Below are 24081 nucleotides of genomic sequence, written 5' to 3'. Positions count from 1 at the left end.
TACCTATATAATACCTAATACAACAATCAATAAAGGTATAAATAGATTGGATAAATAGATCACATAGCAATCAGATTATAGAACCTGTGTATCTGTAACAGATGAATTATTGGGAACTTATATATAAATGGATAACAATGTAACCAGCCAAAGATTGCCCTAAATCTAATTTATAGTTTAATTAATAATTATGTATATATATCAGATACAAGGAGAGTTTGTATGTCATAATCGAGGCAATGGAAAGAGATTAGTCAGCAAGTCCATTTCTCACCGATACACCCCAATTGGGATAGTTGTTCTCGGACATGGTAAATTTCATTCTATTACAATTATCAATTCATTTATTATTTATCAATTGATTCCATAACCATTTATACCTCCAAGATCATTTGGTCACCTTATTCCAATAGAACAATTGAGCACTTAATACATCCTCCTAATAAACTCCTTATTCCAATAGGGACAATTGAGCGCTCTCTATATATATTTTATTATCTGTATCAGGGAAAGGATATCCCCTTTTAGTGTAGCTGCTCTTGTTCTAAAGAAAAGTAGAGCGCAACCTATCTATTTCTATTTAACTGTCGAACACATGTATCACATTCTGCAAGAGGTAGTAACAAACTAATTATAGGGACAGCACTTGTAGCAAGGTCTCACCAGCTTTCTGCAAGTCCTATGTCCTCTCCTGGCACCAAGGTCCTTCACAATTATGTTGTTCCCATTAGGGGACAGGCAATTGTTGTACTTGCCCAATGGTTTTACCGCACATGCCAAAAATGATGTGCTCATCCATATGGTGGTGAAATCAATGGCTTGGGTGGGATTGGCCATTGGCTCTATAGATTTGAAAGAGAATTGGGTTTGACTCCATTATTTAACCCTCTTTTCACTGGGGAAATTGTGTGGTCATAAGCGAAAAAGTTATCCCTGGGGACATTACTAGATGAAGCCTATATCGGGTACTTTCTTTTTCAGGACAATCTGTGGATGAGTGTATAATGTCTGCATAGAAGGGACTTAATACGCTTTAATAATAATTGCTGATTCCTAGAATTTTTGTGACACTGTTGGTAGAAGTCAGTGCTAAATTTAAATTGTTAATTGTTAATAAATATGAACACTATACAGCATAGTCAGCGGAAAAATCCTACATCAACAAAAGAGGTGTATGTGATTTGATGCATTATCTAGGATACACTGAGGTCATACACTGATCAACCACAACATTAATACCAACTGCCTAATATTGTGTATGTCCCCCTCACGCTACCAAAACAGCTCTGAACCATCGAGACATGGACTCCACAAGGCATCTGAAGGTGTCCTGTGATGTCTTGCACCAAGACGTTAGTAGCAGATCCATCCTGTAAGTTGCGAGGTGGCGCCTTCATGGCTCAGACTTTTGTTTCAGCACATCCCGCAGATGATCTATCGGATTGAGATCTGTGGAATTTGTCATGTTCCTCAAACCATCCCTGAATACTTTTTTTGCAATGCATTATCCTGCTGAAAGACGCCACTGCCATCAGTGAATACTGTTGCCAAGAAGGAGTGTACTTGGTCTGCAACAATGTTTAGGTAGGTTGTATGTGTCAAAGTAACATGAACCAGACAGGCTAGTCTTCACTCCCTATGCGCATCAGTCAGCCTAAGGCGCCAACGACCTTGTCGCCAGATCACCGATTGTCCTTCCTTGGATGACATTTGGTAGGTACTAAACACTGCATACCGGGAACACTTCACAAGATCTTCTGTTTTAGAGATATTCTGACCCAGTCATCTAGCCATCGCAATTTGGCGCTTGTCAAAGTCACTCAGATCCTTACGCTTGTCCATTTTTCTTGCTTCCAGCACATCAACTTCAAGAACTGACTGCTCACTTGCTTCCTACTATATCCCACCCCTTGGCAGGTGCCATTGTAATGGGATAATTCATTTTATTCGTTTGTCAGTGGTTGTAATCTTGTGGTTGATCAGTGTATACCTATCTATATATCATATATCTAATGAAAGATCAATTAACTATATAACTAACAACAGGGCAGTATAATTACTAATAATCTGTCCCCTGTGTAACACAGCTGACACTTTGCATACTGAGTGCAGTGGAAAGCACTTAGCAGACACATTAATGAGCATGTCTGATGTGATGTAAAGCTGAAAGTTCCATTAGGGCCTCATGTAGAGATGGACACAAGCAAACACTTTGATCTATTTTTTATCCTTTATATTACCCCATATCCAATGCCTTAGGTGTGTGGGAAGAACCTTAGTGATTTCAGCACAGGTCTGGTTTTCCCTATGGATCGGTCAACATTTATTTGACAAGCCTCATTCCCCTAGGCTATTTATCCCCATGCTGAAAGGGCTAGGCCTGGTAGACATTATGGGAGCGGACTCTATGTTCCAGGTGTTGTAGTGTCACCAGCCAAGCCTGTCATAGCCTATGGCCCGTAATGGCACTTTCAAGGTAACCACACGCTGTTTGTACCCCTAATTTTGCTGCTATCCAACCTAGTCTATGATTGTTTTTTGTGGTTTTTTACATCTCACAACTAGGGATGTGCACCGGCGACTTTTGAGGTCTCGTGTTTTGTGTTTTGGATCCGGATTTTCGTTATTTTTGAGGTTCGGATTTGCCTCGCAAAACACTTGACGAAAGGTCTCGGTTCGGATTTAAGGTATTGGATTCGGATTTTTTTTGAAAAAAACATAAAAAGTTTAAAAATCAAGTTTTTGGGCTTATTTTCACTCCTAGGCTATTATTAACCTCAATAACATTCAATAACAAGCATTTCCACTAATTTACAGTGTATTCTGAACACCTCACAATATAGTTATTAGTCCAAAACGTTGCAACAAGGTATCTTTCTGGACTGCGTAGAGGAGTGGGTCACCACAATATATTAAAAACCCTGAACTTTTATGATTCGCACCAATAATTGTACCTGGACTGCGTAGAGGAGTGGGTCACCACAATATATTAAAAACCCTGAACTTTTATGATTCGCACCAATAATTGTACCTGGACTGCGTAGAGGAGTGGGTCACCACAATATATTAAAAACCCTGAACTTTTATGATTCGCACCAATAATTGTACCTGGACTGCGTAGAGGAGTGGGTCACCACAATATATATTAAAAACCCTGAACTTTTATGAATCGCACCAATGAATGTACCTGGACTGCGTAGAGGAGTGGGTCACCACAATATATATTAAAAACCCTGAACTTTTATGATTCGCACCAATAATTGTACCTGGACTGCGTAGAGGAGTGGGTCACCACAATATCTTAAAAACCCTGAACTTTTATGATTCGCACCAATAATTGTACCTGGACTGCGTAGAGGAGTGGGTCACCACAATATCTTAAAAACCCTGAACTTTTATGATTCGCACCAATAATTGTACCTGGACTGCGTAGAGGAGTGGGTCACCACAATATATATTAAAAACCCTGAACTTTTATGAATCGCACCAATAAATGTACCTGGACTGCGTAGAGGAGTGGGTCACCACAATATATATTAAAAACCCTGAACTTTTATGAATCGCACCAATAAATGTACCTGGACTGCGTAGAGGAGTGGGTCACCACAATATATATTAAAAACCCTGAACTTTTATGAATCGCACCAATAAATGTACCTGGACTGCGTAGAGGAGTGGGTCACCACAATATCTTAAAAACCCTGAACTTTTATGATTCGCACCAATAATTGTACCTGGACTGCGTAGAGGAGTGGGTCACCACAATATATTAAAAACCCTGAACTTTTATGATTCGCACCAATAATTGTACCTGGACTGCGTAGAGGAGTGGGTCACCACAATATCTTAAAAACCCTGAACTTTTATGATTCGCACCAATAATTGTACCTGGACTGCGTAGAGGAGTGGGTCACCACGATATATTAAAAACCCTGAACTTTTATGATTCGCACCAATAATTGTACCTGGACTGCGTAGAGGATTGGGTCACCACAATATCTTAAAAACCCTGAACTTTTATGATTCGCACCAATAATTGTACCTGGACTGCGTAGAGGAGTGGGTCACCACAATATATTAAAAACCCTGAACTTTTATGATTCGCACCAATAATTGTACCTGGACTGCGTAGAGGAGTGGGCACTGGGCACCACAATAAAATATATAAAAAACCTTTAACAGATCTGCATTACACTACACATACGGCTGCTCCTCCATCCTCTCCATCATATACATGTTGGAGTTTTAGCGTGTGACAACCTCTTGTTTTTGATAATGTCAGGGCATTTTGAATATTTTTCAATTTGCCCCACACCACTGAATGTACTTTATCTATGATACGCAATACGCATCTATCTATCTTGACTGCGTAGTGTGGTGGCCCTGGTACACAATTTGGTACCGAGGCCACAATATAATTAAAAAACCCTCCACGTGTCTGAATTCCACCAAACAAGTATCTGGACTGCATAGTGGGGTGGCCCCGGTACCCAATTTGATACCGGGGCCACAATACCTCCTCCAAACATGGTACAGACAATTCGTCATTGAGATCCCAGACAGACAGGGTCAAAGTGTTATTGTTTGACTTTGTAAACCCAAAAAACTGTCCCTGTTGCACATAGTTGTGCAATGAAGACTGACTTTTTCATTTAAAGGCACGATCTTTCAAGTGTAGTGTTTGTAAGTCTAAGTCATATTATACTTTTGGTAAAATTGGTTTATTTTGTTCCTCTTTATGGTAATTAATTAGTAATAGAATTAAAGTAGGAAATAGAATTAAAGTAGGAAATAGAATTAAAGTATGAAATAGAATTAAAGTATGAAATAGAGTGGTATAGAGTTGTAGTGTGGTATAGATAGAGTGGTCCACACAATATAATAATAAAACCCTCAACTGGTCTGAATTCCACCAAACAAGTATCTGGACTGCGTAGTGGGGTGGCCCCGGTACACAATTTGGTACCGAGGCCACAATATAATTAAAAAATTGGGCATCAACTGTCACCGTTGTTTAATATCTGATACACCTAAATATGGACTGCACAGTGGAGTGGCCCCGGTAGTAAATTTGGTGCCGGGGCCACAATACCTCCTCCAACTTCCAAGTGTAGTGTTTATAAAGACAGACAGCGTCGAAGTGTTATTAGTTGACTTTCTTAACCCTAAAATTGTCCCTGTTGCAAATATTCGTGCAATGGACAGTTACTTTTCTATTGAAAGACTCAAGCTTTCAAGTGTAGTGTTTATAAAATATAAACAACAATACAGTAGTTTTAGAGCACGTCAATACCTCTTGTTTTAAATTATGACACGGCATTTTACTTTTGGTTTAATTTCTTGAATTTTTTTACATTTGGTTTTACTTTTTGAACATGGCAAACGACTGTTGCTTGGTCATATAATGCAAAAAAAAAAGTTCCAAGATGGAATTGTCCTTGGGCCCTCACACCCACCCTTATGTTGTTGAAATAGGACATGCACACTTTAACAAACCAATCATTTCAGCGACAGGGCCTACCAAACAACTTTGGCTGAAATGATTGGTTTGTTTGGGCCCCCACACCAAAAAAGCTATTCATCTCTCCCTGTACAGACTAAACAGGCTCTACTGAGGCAAGATGTCGTCCTCATCCTCAACCTCTGATTCCTCTCCCCCTACAGTGTGTACTTCCTCCTCATCACACATTATCAATTCGTCCCCGCTGGACTCCACAACCACAGGTCCCTCTGTACTATCTGGAGGGCAGTGCTGTACTTCATTGAGGAATTGATTATTCATTTTTATAAACATCATTTTTTCAACGTTGTGAGGAAGCAACCTCCTTCGCCGCTCACTGACCAGGTTCCCCGCTGCACTAAAAACTCTTTCCGAGTACACACTGGAGGGGGGACAACTCAGGTAAAATAGAGCCAGTTTGTACAGGGGCTTCCAAACTGCCTTTTTTTCCTGCCAGTAACAATATGGACTGTCTGACATGTCTACTTGGATGGTGTCAGCAAAGTAATCATCCACAATTTTTTCTATTGTGACAGCATCCAATGCAGCGAGAGTAGACATGTCTGCAATGGTTGGCAGGTCCTTCAGTCCGGACCAGATGTTATCAGCATCCCCGCCAGTGCCTCTTTTGGGAAAACTGAGCTTTTTCCTCGCAGCCATAGATGTGGAAGAAAATGAGGGTGGAGCTGTTGGCATGTCACGGTCCTCTTCAGAGGACAATCTCCTGACCAGCAGGTCTTTGCACCGCTGTAGACTTGTGTCCGCCGGAAACAGAGACACAACATACGCTTTAAACCGAGGATCGAGCACGGTGGCCAGAATGTATTCCTCTGACTTTAAAAGAGTGACCACCCTCGGATCCTGGCAAAGCGTACGAAGGGCTACATCCACAAGAGCTACATGCTTGGTGTAATCGCAATGGCTTACCAGCTCCTCCCTCACTTTCTCCAGCTGCTTCTGCAACAGCCTGATCAGGGGAATGACCTGACTCAAGCTGGCAGTGTCGGAACTGACTTCTCGTGTGGCAAGTTCAAATGGCTGCAGAACCTTGCACAACACGGAAATCAGTCTCCACTGCGCTTGACTGAGGCGCATCCCCACTCCTTTGCCTATGTCGTAGGTGGCTGTGTAGGCCTGAATGGCCTTTTGCTGCTCCTCCATCCTCTGCAGCATATAGAGGGTGGAGTTCCAGCGCGTCACAACCTCTTGTTTGAGGTGATGGCAGGGCAGGTTCAAGCTTTTTTGATGTGCCTCTAGTCTGCGGTAGGCACTGGCTGAATGCCGAAAGTGTCCAGCAATTTTGCGGGCCACCGCAAGCATCTCCTGCACACCCCTGTCACTCTTGAGGTAATGCTGCACCACCAAATTAATGGTGTGGGCAAAACATGGGACGTGCTGGAAATTGCCCATATTTAATGCCCGCACAATGTTACTGGCATTGTCTGACACCACAAATCCCCATGAGAGTCTAAGTGGGGTAAGCCACTGGGAGATAATTTCCCTCATTTTCTCTAATATGTTGTCAGCGTTGTGCCTCTTATTAAAGCCTGTAATGCACAATGTTGCCTGCCTTTGCATGAGCAGCCATTTTGTAGATGCTGCTACTGATGCAGCTGTTGCTGTTGCTGCGGAAGGGGATGCATCTACCCAGTGGGCTGTCACAGTCATATAGTCCTTCGTTTGCCCAGAACCACTTGTCCACATGTCCGTGGTTAAGTGGACAGTGGGTACAACCGCATTTTTAAGAGCACTGAGGACACTTGATCGTACTTCTCTGTACATTTTTGGTATCGACTGCCTAGTGAAGTGAAATCTCGAGGGGATTTGGTACCGGGGACACAATACCTCCATCAACCCTCTAAATCCCACTCCACTGATGGCGGACACCGGGCGCACGTCTAACACCAACATTGCAGTTACAGCCGCAGTTATACGCTTTGCAATAGGGTGACTACTATCGTATTTGGTGGTCATGGCAAACGACTGTTGGACGGTCAATTGTTTTGTGAAAGACTTAGCGGTCTTACGACTTCCCCTCTGGGAAGATGACCGACTAACAGCAGCAACAGCAGCAGTGGCAGTAGTAGGCGTACCGCTGCAGGATTCCTCGGATGAATCCCGTATTGAGGAGGACTCAGTCTGGCTGCTGACTTGGGCTGCAGGACTGAATCTGATGGAGATTGTGGAGGAAGTTGACGAGGAGGGTGTTGCTGGTGTGTATCAAACTGGACCACGGGATTTAGGTGTCCCTGTACCGATGAGGGTCCTAGCCCCAGTTCCTGAACTAACCACTGAACTATGAAGGTTATTCAGGTGACGTATAAGGGAGGATGTTCCTAGGTGGGCAAGATCCTTACCCCTGCTTATTTGAGCTTTACATAAGCTACATATTGCCATACATTGGTTGTCTGGATTTGGATAAAAATAACTCCAGACCGAAGAGGTGCATTTTTTGGTCTTCTGACCAGGCATGACGATGGGCTTTTTCATCCCATGGACATCAGCTGTTTCCCCCCCTGGTGCCTCATTTACAATAACCACATCACCATCCTCATCATCAAGTTCCTCCACAGCGCCAGCTACATCATCAATAGCCTCCTCCCGAGCCACCTCTTCCCGTACAGTGATGGGAAGGTCAGGCTTGACAACCACCAACACCCTTGGACTCGCCTTGGGGATTTGTGATAATTTCTCTTTAGAAGGCAGAGTTGTTTGCTGTTTTGTTGCTGACAGCATAACTCTCTTCAATTTTTTGTAGGGGGGGGGAGGAGGAGGAGGGCTAAGATCCGTGGGTGAAGCTGAACCACTAGTCATGAACACGGGCCAGGGCCTAAGCCGTTCCTTGCCACTCCGTGTCGTAAATGGCATATTGGCAACTTTACGTTTCTCCTCAGATGATTTTAAGTTTCTCTTTTTGCTACTTTTTCTTAACTTGGGCTTTTTGGATTTTACATGCCCGGTACTACGAGATTGGGCATCGGGCTTGGAAGACGACGTTGATGGCATTTCATCGTCTATGTCATGACTAGTGGCAGCAGCTTCAGCATTAGGAGGAAGTGGGTCTTGATCTTTCCCTACTTTATCCTCCAAATTTTTGGTCTCCATTATATGTAGCACAAGATACTGCAGAATGTGTGAACTTGGTAATATTGCAGTACCAATGGACTTATACTGCTGGATTGGTTTTGCAAATTTGGTTATAATTATTATATATTTATTTTTTTTTAAATTTTTTATTTTTTTTTATTTTTAAAAAACTTGGGAATAGTGGGGAAATAACTATGCCCTTAGAAGCACAGAGCACAGGACACAGCACCACTGGACTGAACAGGACACGGCACAGGACCCAGCAGCACTACGGAACTCAGCAGGACAGAGCACAGGACACAGCACCACTGGACTGATACTGCAGAATGTGTGAACTTGGTAATATTGCAGTACCAATGGACTTATACTGCTGGATTGGTTTTGCAAATTTGGTTATAATTATTATATATTTATTTTTTTTTAAATTTTTTATTTTTTTTTACTTTTTTTTTATTTTTAAAAAACTTGGGAATAGTGGGGAAATAACTATGCCCTTAGAAGCACAGAGCACAGGACACAGCACCACTGGACTGAACAGGACACGGCACAGGACCCAGCAGCACTACGGAACTCAGCAGGACAGAGCACAGGACACAGCACCACTGGACTGATACTGCAGAATGTGTGAACTTGGTAATATTGCAGTACCAATGGACTTATAATGCTGGATTGGTTTTGCAAATTTGGTTATAATTATTATATATTTTTTTTTTTTTTAAATTTTTTATTTTTTTTTACTTTTTTTTTATTTTTTAAAAACTTGGGAATAATGGGGAAATAACTATGCCCTTAGAAGCACAGAGCACAGGACACAGCACCACTGGACTGAACAGGACACGGCACAGGACCCAGCAGCACTACGGAACTCAGCAGGACAGAGCACAGGACACAGCACCACTGGACTGATACTGCAGAATGTGTAAACTTTGTAATATTGCAGTACCACTGGACTTTTACTGCTGAATGTGTGAACTTGGTAATATTGCAGTACCAATGGGCTTATACTGCAGGATTGGTTGTGCAAATTTTGTGGTAATTAAAAAAAATTAAAGTAGTTTTTGGTATTTTTTAAAAAAACTTTTTTTTATTTTTTTAAACACAGGGGAATATTGGGGAAATAACTATGCCCTTAGAAGCACAGAGCACAGGACACAGCACCACTGGACTGAACAGGACACAGCACAGGACCCAGCAGCACCACTGACCTCAGAAGGACAGAGCACAGCACACAGCACCACTGGACTGATACTGCAGAACACAGCACAGCACAGCACAGCACAGCACAGCACAGCACAGCACAGCACAGCACTAAACAGCACAGAACTAAACAGCACAGAACTAAACAGCACAGAACTAAACAGCACAGAACTAAACAGCACAGAACTAAACAGCACAGAGGACCACCTAACACACCCTCCCTCTACCCTGATCAATGCCCGAGTGAAGATGGCGGCGACTAGCGGGAAATTTATAGGATCCGAGTATCGCGAGATCCGACAACGGGATTATGAGTCAGAGCCTCAGTTTCACTTTTGAATTTGGCGCCAATACCCGGATCTGTCTCGGATCCGACTCGGATCCGCAACGTTCGGGTGGGCTCGGATTTCATAAATCCGAGTGCGCTCATCCCTACTCACAACACATTAAATCGACAGTTATCTTCATCGCATTGATGTTGATAACTGTCATCTCTAGCACATCATGACACGATTAAAGCATATCATACATTTAAAGCATCTGATGCACTTTAAACATATCTTCATGATGTACACACATACAGGGGCAGGCTGGGCTGGGAGGCAGGGGGGCATCCGCACCTTGGGCCGTTTTCATAGTGAACTACCTTGGGCTGGGTCACTGGGCCACCTACATTTTTTACCTTTAAAATGTTCCTAATAGGCTGCTTAGTTGGGTCTTGAAACCACCAGGCTAAAATATGCCAGCCCTCCCCTGCATACATGTAACGTAGTATGCTGAGTCACACATATCTTTATAACTATAGCATATAGCATACAACTCTACATCAGGGCATATTATAGCATTTTTGAAGACAACATCTAGCAAACGTTATGGGGGAATTCAATTGTCCACGGAGTGCCTCTGGAAAGATCACGAGTGCACTTCACGGCAACATAACATCGTAGATCTTTCCTAGCACTCCATATAGGTGCGAGGAGAAGTCCACGATGTTGGAGGACCCTAGTACCAGGAAGTGTGTGCAGTCACGATGTTCGGCGGAACCCCTATATCAAGCTTTTTTGATATAACAAAAAGCTGATGGTTGCACCAAGCACATAACAAGTCATACATTCTAATTGATTAGGGTTTTAAATATCACTATATCATAAGTTTTTGAATAGAAACATTTTTGTGTACAGGTTATTCTGCAACTGTGATATCTATGTTAATGTGGAGACTCTCATCATATGGATCTGATAATTGAAGACCACTCTGTTTCTTGTATAAGCCAGTTTATTTTTTGATCCAAGTCAGAGACCTGGGATCTTGGATGAACTTTCAGAGAGGTTTGGTAGTGTGGGTAGTGAAGATAAGATGAGACAATACATTTTATCCTCTAATATAATATTATTTAGTCCCTCTGTCATAGTGATACTAACTGAAATAATCAGGAGAGCTCTTGTAAAGGATAAATCAAAGCAAAATTTATTGTTACCCTGATCTGTCCTACCCCCAACTAGTATAGCTGTCGGGGTCTTATGCATTGGTCTCCATTGTGTCTGACACTGTCAGGGTTCCGTCCTATTATGTTCCACCTAAGAACCTCACACATTAGTGTTTGCAGAAGAATCACTTGCAGGTAGGGTGGGGTTGTTCTCCATAAGTGCTAGGCTTTACCCCCCACCCCCGTGGTTTTACTAGCTGGGGGTAGTAAAATACAAAGTTAAAAAATTAAATCGATTTGCATGAAAGTCACTTTCAACGTGGTGAAATATTACAAATTACATATTTTCATTTAATTTAATGACTACAACCTGTCTATTTTGATTGTGAATTTTCTGTTTTATTTATTCAATTAAAATAAAAAAAGCAAGAAGGGCAATGTAAGCCGTGGTCAGATTTTGGATTCTTCTTTTCATACATTCTATTCTGGATCTGGGACTGAAATGAAAGGAAAAATAACATTATCATCTAGATTTGTAGGTGACATACTTGTATATTTTGTGCTACAGTACTTAACAAAATGCAGATCAATAAAATAAAATATATCTCATTTGCTGTTTATTTTGAATAATAATATAATAATAATAATAATAATAATAATAATCATCATAAAAATAATAATACAACTTGCCCCCTGAAATATCATGAAATGTTACCGCAATATGGTCATATACCCACTGGCATTTTTTAAATGCGTTTTGCATGTGTTTTTATTATTTGTAAAATGCATGTGAATGGTTTTAAGACTAGAAAACATTGTTTTTGCTGTTACTATAAACATTAGCGTTTTTATATGTGTTGCATAGAGGTAAAGTTTTAGTAATGCTACTTTCCATTTCCATGCTTTTCTCTGTTTAAATGCATTGAAAAGCCAATGAATGCTAGTAAAAACACAGTAAAAATGCATGTGAAACGCGTTATAGAGGCAGGTAAAATCGCAGTGTGTATTTGCCATTATTTTCTGTCACAGACGTGACTTTAGTACCTGCAAGTATAGGCACTACTACACCAGGAGGCGCGGAGTCTAACACGCCGCTGGTATTCACCAGGGACCCCCGCAAGGAAGTTTGGACTTAGCGGCAACGACGTGCAGGTCGCGGCCCCCCCAGGTAGCTACTTGCGAGATACGGAGAAACACGTAGTCAACAGGCAGAGTCAGGAACCAACCGGGCAGATGAGGTACTGAATCAGGAGACAGAGAATGGTCAGCAGGCCGAGGTCAAAACCAGAATATCAGGATGGAATAAAAGGAGAATCCGAAGGCGAGGTCAGGAAGCCGGGTCAAACACAGGAGACAAGATAACATTAATACAGGAACGCTGGAGCCTAGGTAAACCAGTTGCTCTGGCACCCTTATGGTGCCAGAGCAAAGTATAAATAGGAAGTGGTCCGTCCTCATTGGTGGGCAGCGGATCGGCGGTCAGCTGCTCTGACCGCCGACAGGAAATCCAAAAGCGCGTCCCGTTGCTATAGTGACGGGTGCGCCTGCGCACCTAGCCGCCGGAAGATGCGTCCCCGTTGCTTGGCAACGGGGCGCTCAGGAGACAGATGTCCGTCCCTGCCTAACAAGGAGGCGCAGGGACGGCGTCTGATAGTACCCCTCTCCTTACAATTGGGAAAAACACCAGGTACTGAGCGACATTTAAGAAAAGCGGCCAACAGTCTAGGAGCATGCAAATCTTCATTAAAGACCCAAGATCTTTCTTCCAGGCCGAAGCCCTTCCAGTGTACTAGGTACTGTAATCGACCTCGAATCTTGCGTTCAGCAAGGACTTGACTAACCTCATATTCATTGCCCATAGTAGTTGGAATGGCTTGAGGAACAGTAGAGGAATGAACAAATTTGTTGAGGACCAGCGGTTTAAGGAGAGAAATATGGAAGGTGTTATGGATCTTCATTCCCGGAGGGAGTTGAAGTCTAACAGTAACTGGATTAATTACTTGAGTCACTGGGAAAGGTCCAATAAAAGGAGGTGCAAATTTCATGGAATGAACCCGTAATTTTAGATTCTTGGTGGATAGCCACACTTTGTCCCCACTTGGAGAGCTGGCACAATTCTTCTACGATGATCAGCGGAAGATTTATAATGCCGTCCGGATTTCAGAAGGTTCTCTTTGGTGGTAGCCCATAACTTAGCCATATCTTGAGTCATGGCATGGGCGGCAGGAACCGTGGAGGAAGTGGAAGAGAACGTGGGGAGGGTAGGATGAGTCCCATACACAGTAAAGAAGGGAGAAAAACCAGAAGAAGAATGGACATGATTGTTGTGTGTGAACTCGGCCCAAGGTAGTAGAAGACTCCAATTAGACTGATTATGAGATAAAAAAACAGCGAAGGAAAGCCTCTAGATCAGGGGTAGGCAACCTGCGGCTCTCCAGGTGTTGTGAAACTACAAGTCCCAGCATGCTTTGCCAGTAGATAACCAGCAGATAGGTGGCAAGGCATGCTGGGATTTGTAGTTTCACAACACCTGGAGAGCCACAGGTTGCCTACCCCTGCTCTAGATCTTGGTTTACTCGCTCCGTCTGGCCGTTCGTCTGGGGATGATATCCAGAGGAGAACTTGAGACCAATACCTATATCCTTGCAGAAGGCTCTCCAGAAGCGAGACACGAACTGGACGCCTCGGTCAGAGATTATTTCCAGAGGATACCCGTGGAGACGAAAGATCTCTTTGATGAAGACTTGTGCCAATTTAGATTCAGATGGAAGACCTTTTAGAGGAACAAAATGGGCCATTTTAGAAAACCGGTCTACTGTGACCCAAATGGTGTTAAAGCCTCTACTGGGTGGCAAATCAGTAATAAAATCCATCGAGATGCTGTACCAAGGACGATCAGGAATCGGAAGAGGCTGTAACAGTCTAGCGAGAGATTGTCTAGGCACTTTATTCTGGGCACAAATAGAGCATGAGGCTACAAACTCTCGAACATCCGTGCGGGCAGTTGGCCACCAGTAATGTTGAGATAACAGCGAGAGAGTCTTCTCAGTACCAGCATGACCAGCAAACATAGAGGCATGAGCCCAACGAAACGCCTTTAAGCGTAGGTGCGGTTCTAGGAAAGAACAACCCACAGGAGGAGTACAGGTGATGGCTACAATACAGGAGGGTTCAAAAACTGGTGGAGGTACAGTAGTGGGTGAAGAATCGGAGACATCAAAAGAGCGGGAGAGGGCATCAGCTTTGGAATTGAGATAACCAGCACGATAAGTAAGAATGAGATTAAAGCGGGCAAAAAATGAGGACCATCTGGCTTGCCGGGGATTTAGACACCGAGCATCCCGGAGATAGATGAGGTTCTTGTGGTCGGTGAATACAGTAACTGGATGACGAGCCCTCTCCAGAAGATGACGCCATTCTTCAAGCGCAGACTTGACCGCCAATAACTCTTTATCTCCAATTCCGTAGTTAGATTCGGAGGAAGTGAATCTCCTAGAAAAGAACCCACATGGCAGTAGTCCTCCTGAGATGGATTCTTGTGAAAGAACTGCTCCGACTCCTACCGCAGAAGCATCCACTTCAACCAGGAATGATTTATCTTGATCCGGTTGAACAAGCACAGAGGCGGAAGAAAAGGCTTTCTTGAGTGCTTCGAAGGCGTCGATGGCCTCTGTGGACCAAACATGAGGATTAGCAGTTTTCTTAGTCAGGGCGGTAATAGGTGCGATGATAGAAGAAAACTGTGGAATGAACTGCCGGTAATAGTTGGCGAAGCCAATAAATCTCTGGGTAGCTTTCAGACCCATAGGTCTAGGCCATTTGAGGATGGCAGATAACTTGACTGGATCCATCTGTAGACCGGCCCCTGACACGATATAGCCCAAGAAGGGAATCTGTGGCTTCTCGAATACACATTTCTCAAGCTTACAGTACAACTTATTGGTTCGTAGACGAGACAGGACCTCTTTTACATGATCACAATGACTGGCCAAGTCTGAAGAAAAGATTAAGATGTCATCCAGATAAACTACTACAGAGATGTAGAGAAGGTCTTGAAAAATCTCATTAATAAAAGATTGAAAGACAGTGGGGGCATTGCACAACCCGAAGGGCATTACTAGGTATTCGAAGTGGCCCTCTTTAGTACAAAATGCAGTCTTCCACTCGTCTCCTGAGCGTATACGGATGAGGTTATACGCTCCCCGCAGGTCTAATTTAGTAAAGACCTTAGATCCAGCGATTCTATCAAAGAGCTCCGAGATGAGTGGTAACGGGTATCTGTTCTTTATGGTGATGGCATTCAATCGCCGGTAGTCAATACACGGCCGTAGGGAACCGTCTTTCTTTTTGACAAAGAAAAATCCCGCGCCCGCGGGAGAGGAGGATTTCCTGATAAAGCCACGTTGAAGATTCTCAGAGATATAAGTGGTCATAGCAGTGTTCTCGGGGAGAGATATGGGATAGATTCTGCCCTTTGGAAGTGGTTTATCAGGTAGTAATTCAATGGAACAGTCCCATGGCCGATGAGGAGGCAGGATCTCAGCTGCAGCTTTGCAAAACACATCTTGATAGGCAATATATGAAGGTGGTAATTCAATGTGAGGAGATATATGATGACAAGGAATAGAGGTCTGACCTGGTTTTAGACCAGACAAACAGGACTTAAAACATTGTGAGCCCCAAGAAGTAACCATCGCACGATTCCAATCAAATTGTTGTGAATGAAGCTTGATCCAAGGTAATCCTAGAATGACGGTGTTGACAGAATGAGGAAGAACCAGGAACTCGATGACTTCAGAATGTAACACCTCTACCGTCAGCCGAACAGGAGCGCAGATGTGAGAAACAAACCCGTTGGAGATCCGATTCCCATCTACCGCGGTGAGGAATAGCGGCTGAGGCAATTTGATAGTAGCTAATTGGAGTTGCAATGCCAGAGTGGCGGAGATGAAATTTCCGGCAGAGCCGGAATCCACAAAGGCTAAGGTCTCAAAGGGGCCGACAGATGTATGCAAGGAGATAGGCATGAGGCAGTCATTGCTAGAAGTGGTGTAGGGAGTAATAACTCCAACTCCTAAATCGGCCTCCCTTCCACCGATTAGGAGGGAGCGTTTCCCGGTCTCTTGGTACAAGACGAAATGGTATGACCAGGATCTCCACAATACAGACATAAGTTTTGCTTGAAGCGTTGTTGACGTTCCTTCGGCAGAAAGCCAGGAACGGCTGATTTGCATCGGTTCTTCTTGATGAATTTGGGTTTTGGAACATGGGAGCAAGGCGAGTAGAGACCCGTCTGGAAGTGGCACGTTCCTGAGTACGCTCACGGAAACGTAGATCAATGCGATTGCATAGAGAAATCAGGGAATCCAAGTCAGCGGGAAGCTCACGAGAGGTTAACTCATCTTTAACTCGGTCTGACAGTCCTTGCCAAAAGGCTGCTACCAAAGCTTCGTTATTCCAACTGAGCTCAGAGGACAGAGTGCGGAATTGTATTGCATACTGCCCGACGGTCTGGGATCCTTGGCGGAGGTTAAGGAGACTGGAGGCAGCCGAGGAGATGCGTCCGGGCTCATCAAAAACCTGAAAATTGAAGGTTTCAATAAAGGTGTTGACATTGGACAGCATAGGGTCATCTCGCTCCCACAGGGGGGAGGCCCAAGCAAGGGCCTGTCCGGGTAATAAGGACATAATAAATGCCACCTTAATGCGTTCAGAGGAAAAAGATGCCGGATTACATTCAAAGTGGATAAGACACTGATTAAGGAATCCTCTGCATTTTTTAAGCTCTCCGTCAAATTTGACCGGTGGAGAGAGTCTCAGGGCTGCTGAGGAAACCACTGCAGGTGAGGAGGAGGTGGCGGCACCAGCCGCAGTAGTCACGGGAACATTTTGAGCAGAAGTCATGGAGGCCTGGAGGGTCTCAAGACGAGTTGCGACTTCTTGGATACAGTGAAGTAACTGTGCCTGCTCCGCTTCTTGTTTCTCTACCCTATGAGCCAGGTGGAGTAGAAGGTCACGTGCAGAGGGCTCATTAGCTGAGTCGGTTGACATGGCCAGAGAAAACTGTCACAGATGTGACTTTAGTACCTGCAAGTATAGGCACTACTACACCAGGAGGCGCGGAGTCTAACACGCCGCTGGTATTCACCAGGGACCCCTGCAAGGAAGTTTGGACTTAGCGGCAACGACATGCAGGTCGCGGCCCCCCCAGGTAGCTACTTGCGAGATACGGAGAAACACGTAGTCAACAGGCAGAGTCAGGAACCAACCGGGCAGATGAGGTACTGAATCAGGAGACAGAGAATGGTCAGCAGGCCGAGGTCAAAACCAGAATATCAGGATGGAACAAAAGGAGAATCCGAAGGCGAGGTCAGGAAGCCGGGTCAAACACAGGAGACAAGATAACACTAATACAGGAACGCTGGAGCCTAGGTAAACCAGTTGCTCTGGCACCCTAATGGTGTCAGAGCAAAGTATAAATAGGAAGTGGTCCGTCCTCATTGGTGGGCAGCGGATCGGCGGTCAGCTGCTCTCACTGCCGACAGGAAATCCAGAAGCGCGTCCCGTTGCTATAGTGACGGGCGCGCCTTCACACCTCTCCGCCGGAAGACGCGTCCACGTTGCTTGGTAACGGGGCGCTCAGGAGACAGACGTCTGTCCCTGCCTAACCAGGAGGCGCAGGGGCGGCGTCTGACATTTTCCCAATGGGTGTTTGAAAGTGCAAAATAAGATTGCAATCTGGAAACACCAACTCTTCCCTCTGGATTGTACAGCAATCTTTGCAGAACCTTGGATCTCAAAAGGCTTGTCCAGCTTTCATCATATCATGGGCGAATTTAGCTCCGATCTCCTTCACCGACATGTGCGAAAAATGTAATATTCCTTACACTCCAACTCTACTACATTCAAAAAGCTTCATACAAGCCCATATAAAATCTTCAAAGCTTAGCTTTCCAACATCTATTGTGTGCAAATACATGTACAACCCTTCAAGACGTAGTAATATCTCATTCCTTTATAGTTCTACTTAGTTTTCCTTCAGCCTAATGAATCATATGGACAAATTTGGAACCGGGATTTGGGGGTCACGCTGAACCGGGAAAGATGGTTGCTCATTCGTCAAAATGTAGCAAGATCAGCAATCAACACAGCTATCAAAGTAAATACTTAGAAAATGTATACACAATGGTATACGATTCACTCCACACCATATATCCTCAAGCATCCAACTTTTGTTAAAGGAAATGTGAACATGGAACATTTCCTACATATTTGTAGGGAATGTCCAATAATATCCTGGTTTTCGGGTGACGTATTAAACTTTAATCACTCAGACTGCTACCCAACAGCTAACCAAAGATCCTTTGATTATACTTCTCTACCAACCAATCAGATCAGTTGAAAAGTCCACTGATAAACTGGTTCACCACATATGTAACACATCTAAGCTCCAAATTGTTAGCGACTGAAAGAAGATTTCACAACCATCTATGAGTGCTGACGTTAATAGTATCTGACACGCAACCTCCATGGAATATGTTGCCAGCCTCTTACATGACAATCCATCCACAATTACATAACTAATCCCATGAAATAATACCTCTATGAAAGTTAGATGTATAGTCATTAAGGAGAGCAAAGCATAAAAAAGGAGTAACTTTGAACATGGGCAAACCCATGTTGCATTGGAGGGGGGAGGTAAATTTGAAATGTGAGGAAAGACTTATAGTTGGGGTAGGGCATGTTCTAGATCAACTTTAAATTGCAACATAAAAATAAAGCTATCAAGTATTTGAGTGCTACATGAAAAAACGGACAGTGTTTAACGTATGTGCAAAATACCGTATATACTCGAGTATAAGCCGACCCGACTATAAGCAGAGGCACCTTATTTTACCATAAAAAACTGGGAAAACTTATTGACTCGAGTATAAGCCTAGGGTGGGAAAAAACTTGCTTCTTTTAATAAGCTCAGGCTCCCAAAATGTCTACAAATGTACCAAAAAATCAGCAACCATATTAGTAAGGTGTATATAGTGTATATATAGTGTATATAGCGTTCACATGGGATAGCAGATGCCACAATTTGGAAAATATTGGAGAGGATATGTTTGTCATTAATAATTACTAGATAAACTGCTCACTCCAGGTACTGCGTCCGTCTCCTACTAGGCTGTCTTTAGGACAGTACACACATCTTGCATTGTCTCATTGACGAGGAGCTCTGGATGTGTCCCCCTGTGTTTACTCTCCTCTGTGCCTGGTAGGGAGAGAGGGATTTTCTTCAGCACTTAACTTCTGCAGTGGAATGCATGTGCGTTCCACTAACAGGAAGTTTGGCATTTGGAAAGCAAGTTTGCGTTCCAAATGCCGAACTTCCTGTCAGTGGAACGCACATGCGTTCCACTGCGGAAGTTAAGAGCTGAAAGAACGGGACTCACTCGAGTATAAGCAGAGGGGGGCTTTTTCAGCGTAAAAAATGTGCTCAAAAAGTCGGCTTATACTCGAGTATATACGGTAATAAACTAATTTTCACCCCTTGCATTGTAACATGGTATGTCCTAGGAAACATTTACTCCTTTTTTGCCTTAATTTCCTTAATGACTCAGACCCATAATGTTTAACTAATGTTTGCAGGAATATGAAATACTTTGTATTTTTTGTGGCCATGCTCTATACTAATTTGTGTATTTTCCGGCTGTCCATGAGCATGAGCAATTTCCAGCGGCGATGCGGTCATGTGACCGCAGGGCGTGGAATTCAACTCCCCATGCAGCTCTGAACATTAGAGTGGTGTCAGAGCAAGAGGTTTACCTCCTAGATGTCTGGCTTCTCTGATTCCTTTTTCCTGCAAGCTTAAGTGTACTCCCACTGTGTGACACGGCCTGTTTCTGACACTGGTTTTGGATTCTCCTTCTGGTACTTTGACTCTGTCTGGTGTTTTGGACTATGATTACGGATCTCACTATTGTAGGGATCTCCCTATTGTAGCCACCTCTTACTACATCTATCATGTTGTACAACATTCTGGGGGTTGCAACCTGCAAACTTGGATTGTTGACTATGATTACGGATCTCCCTATTGTAGAGATCTCCCTATTGTATTGCTTATTGCCCATGTGTGTTCCAGACCCCTGCTTGCTGATGAGGTACTCGGATTTAGCCACCCCTTGCTACATCTTTCACGCTAGTAGAAAGTTCAGAGGGTTGCGACCTGGGTGGTGTACGGAATAATGGTTGCCATTATTCCAGCAATACTTACCCCAACATGGTGACCCCGAACGGCTCCTTCCCGACCTGGCTTCAGAACGACTGCTGTGACCGGCGACTGCAAGGGATCGCAACGCTAAGCAAAGTACATTGTCTATGCCCGCACGCTTACATCTCCACCTTAACAGCAAGAAAAAGAGCATCGCAGTGACGTCATCAAGACTGTTCAGATTCTTCATAGGTCGCGATCCCTTGCAGTCGTCGGTCACAGCAGTCGTCCTGGAGCCATGTCGGAAAGGAACCATTCAGGGTCACCACGTCGGGGTAAGTATTGTCGTGGTAGTCAGTATCGATATGCTGACTACCACCGGCGACCTGCAACCCTTCCGTAGTGAAACCCACACCACCTTCTGGCGGTTCCCGGTAAAATTTAGTGGGTCTGATAGATTCCATGTCCTGGTTTGGCCTGCGCCAACTCTATCTAATAGTTAGCTCCATCTTGCTGTAAAGAACGTGACAGTGATACAGTTTGTATGCAATATTCATTGCAGTTCATCAATTTGTGACCCGTATTGAAAATTGTTTATGTAAGTGTCCTTCATTAGATATGGATTTCTAACTAGTTGGCTCATCTCTGCTTATGGCATATCCTTATTCACTGAGCCACACACAGATATAAATTTTGTCAGTCATTGCCACCACTTGTGAAGATTCCTGTTATGGGAATACTACTAATACCAAATCAAACACAAATATAAAACAATGTTCTTACCGCATAATTTGTCCTCACACTTTCCTTTGCATTCTGAGCAAGGTTTTCCTTTAGCGTATGGAGTGGCCATGCTACTCGGAATATTACCCCTAGTTATATTAAAGGAAAATTGTATTGTTATTCATAGTTACAATAGTTTTTTTTAAACACTATCATTTAACAATGAACCAATATGTTGCAATCGACTAATAGATTAAACCATCATCCAATCATGGGATGACCTCTTTTGACAAGGACATCCCACTGCTTTCCAGTCCCCATGCAGCATTGTGATAAAAGCTGCAGTGCAGTGTTTCCCCTCCCCTTAAACTAGGCCTGAAAAAGTGTTGTTGACATTGTCTGTGACCAAGAGCTTTAAACGTCTCTTGGTCATGTTTCTCCATTTTCCACATTCTATTATATGCCCAATAGTGAACTCATATTGTAAAATATATGAAAGGTAACTGAACCAAAGTTGAGTTATCTCCATGATAAACAACAACCCGACAGTGTTATTCTATTGTAGTCAGTGGTGGAAGTGGGCTTGCATATGGTGGCATCCCATACCAACTCTTCTCCTGCAACATTCATTGTAAAACTATCAAATTTCAATTATTTACTTTTTTCATGCCAGTATTTCTAAATTTCCACTTCAATCATGGACTGTAGCTTTATTATCAATTGGGTTTACCGGATACATCAATTGAGGTTCCTCTCCGAGAAAACTTGGGGCTAGATTTACTAAGCTGCGGGTTTGAAAAAGTGGGGATGTTGCCTATAGCAACCAATCAGATTCTAGCTATCATTTTGTAGAAGGTACTAAATAAATGAAAGCTAGAATCTGATTGGTTGCTATAGGCAACATCCCCACTTTTTCAAACCAGCAGCTTAGTAAATCTAGCCATTGGTCTGGTTAGAATGCACAGACTGTTCCCATAAATAAAATTCTTGTATTTTTTTAGGGAGTCCATATATGATGATAATGCCACAGCAGCATACTTCTGGACCTAAGGTTCTTCACTGATTGGAATGGTCCTAGGTAGTGGTAGGCCATTGTCCACCTGGGGGATAGGACATATCCTGGTGGACTGGTGAATTGTCTGCCGGTTCTCAGCAGCTTCACAATTAAGAAAATTTTTTTGAGTGTTGGAGCCTTCCAGAGCTATAGCATCTGGCATGTTCAATTGGTTAATAGACAGAACCAGCCGAATGTGTCTGCTAAAGGACATGTGACCCCACAGACCAATAAAAGCCATTTTCCAGCATTCGATTGGTCCTCAGCATTACACACACCTCAGCTGAGAGTGCAGCATTCGCCATTACCCATGCCTGAAGTTTCTAACACACTTTACCCCTGGTTCTAAGAACCCCGCTATCCCAATCCTAAGATCAGACTTATACAATTCATGTGGCAAGCTGAAAGGATATAGACAGTTAATAATGTGATGATATTTGAAAAACCTAAAGCACTTCTTATATGGGAATGTTGGGTAATTTTATTGCACTATAGATGAACTCAGTAATCAGATCCTAAAGTTGTATTTGCAGTTACTTTTTGAGCTGCAGAATCTAATGTAGAGTTGGACGCATTTCACATAAAAAGCACAAATGTAAAATGCGTCCGAAATTAAAGATGCAAAGTCGGACATATCTCCAGATGCAAATAAAAAAAATTAAGAAGAAAAAATATAGTATATACAGTGAACATTAGAAAATATTAAATGAGTAATGTAACTGTTTCTTCTTAATATAAAATATATGTGCCGATCTGATTTTTTCAGATAATCACATATATTTTAAATAAAGTTTACATTGTTGCCTTTCTTACTTAATATACTCTAATTTTCACTGTATAGTCTATAGTATGAGTTGGCACCCTCTTTTCTTCTTTTAATGAATTGTTCTAGACTTAGCATAAACCAAAGAGGTGTTCGATAAAGAACAAAGCCATACTGTATGAATCAGACCGCTGTTTATGTTTTTACATCTGTACTATATTGCACATATCTATATTATACTACTAAGTGCCATAAGCTGTTTTTCACTTGAAAGTATCTCAAGATGCGCCATGGTCTGCAATGGTCGCATATGTGCCAGGTCGACGGCAGGCATAAACATACCTATGTCCACCACTACATAAATAGTCAGCACACGATACGGCTGGGTGTAGATTCAGAGCAGGGCGTATGCAGCAGAGCACATGCCATGATTCTCATTGAAGATTTGTCCCTGATATATTTAAAGTTTCCATATAGAATGCTGTGTATTAGCAGGGTAATGTTACATTGGCAGTGTGCATGATTGTGTACTCTTTCTTAGTCTGGATACACAGTACAGAAATTTTCTCTAGATGTGTTATCTATAACGATTTTATTAACGACTGATAAAAAAAAGTCCTGGTCAGCAGGTCAGATCTGTCCTAACCATCGGCTGAAAGGATTGTGACTGTACACACCTTAGAGATTTATGTACATTGCTGGTCCTAAGTACATACACACTGCAGGATTGGAACGGCATTGTTCCATCATTGAAAGAGATTTTTAGTTTGGCTGAAAAATCAAATGAAACGATGCGATGTGCTTTGGCACACTAATGCAATATTGCATACTTGCCAACTCTCCCAGAATGTCCGGAAGACTCCCGAAATTCAGGTCGGTCTCACGGACTCCCGGGAGAGCTGGCAAATCTCCCGCATCCCGCTACTGGCACCCCAAAATGATTTGCAGTGAATCGCGTCAATTTGGCCCCGCCCCCGCGACAGAACGGTGGTTCCAGGACAGGGGGCCAAAATGACGCATTTGGCCGGGCACCATCCCCTGACGCCCTCCAGTCACGCCTCACTCTCTCCTGGAAAGAGCTGCGAGAAAGTAGGCAAGTATGCAATATTGGTCCGAATAGTCGACTATCGGG

General features: G+C 43.2%; 1 protein-coding gene across 1 annotated transcript in view; it reads right to left on the bottom strand.

Annotated features, from left to right (window-relative positions):
- LOC142143090 (cysteine-rich venom protein TEL1-like) overlaps positions 1 to 21262 on the bottom strand; it is a 79364-nt gene extending 58102 nt beyond the window's left edge. The window contains exons 1-3 of the mRNA XM_075200803.1: positions 21193 to 21262; positions 15070 to 15204; positions 14774 to 14880 (exon numbers count right to left, since the gene is read on the bottom strand). Coding sequence (XP_075056904.1) covers positions 14774 to 14880; positions 15070 to 15204; positions 21193 to 21262 — 312 coding nt within the window. The remainder of the gene's footprint in view (positions 1 to 14773; positions 14881 to 15069; positions 15205 to 21192) is intronic.
- Positions 21263 to 24081: the final 2819 nt, after the last annotated feature.

This window comes from Mixophyes fleayi, chromosome 3 (assembly GCF_038048845.1).
Source record: "Mixophyes fleayi isolate aMixFle1 chromosome 3, aMixFle1.hap1, whole genome shotgun sequence".
Taxonomy (NCBI): Eukaryota; Metazoa; Chordata; class Amphibia; order Anura; family Limnodynastidae; genus Mixophyes; species Mixophyes fleayi.
This window is presented reverse-complemented; position numbering and strand designations above follow the sequence as displayed.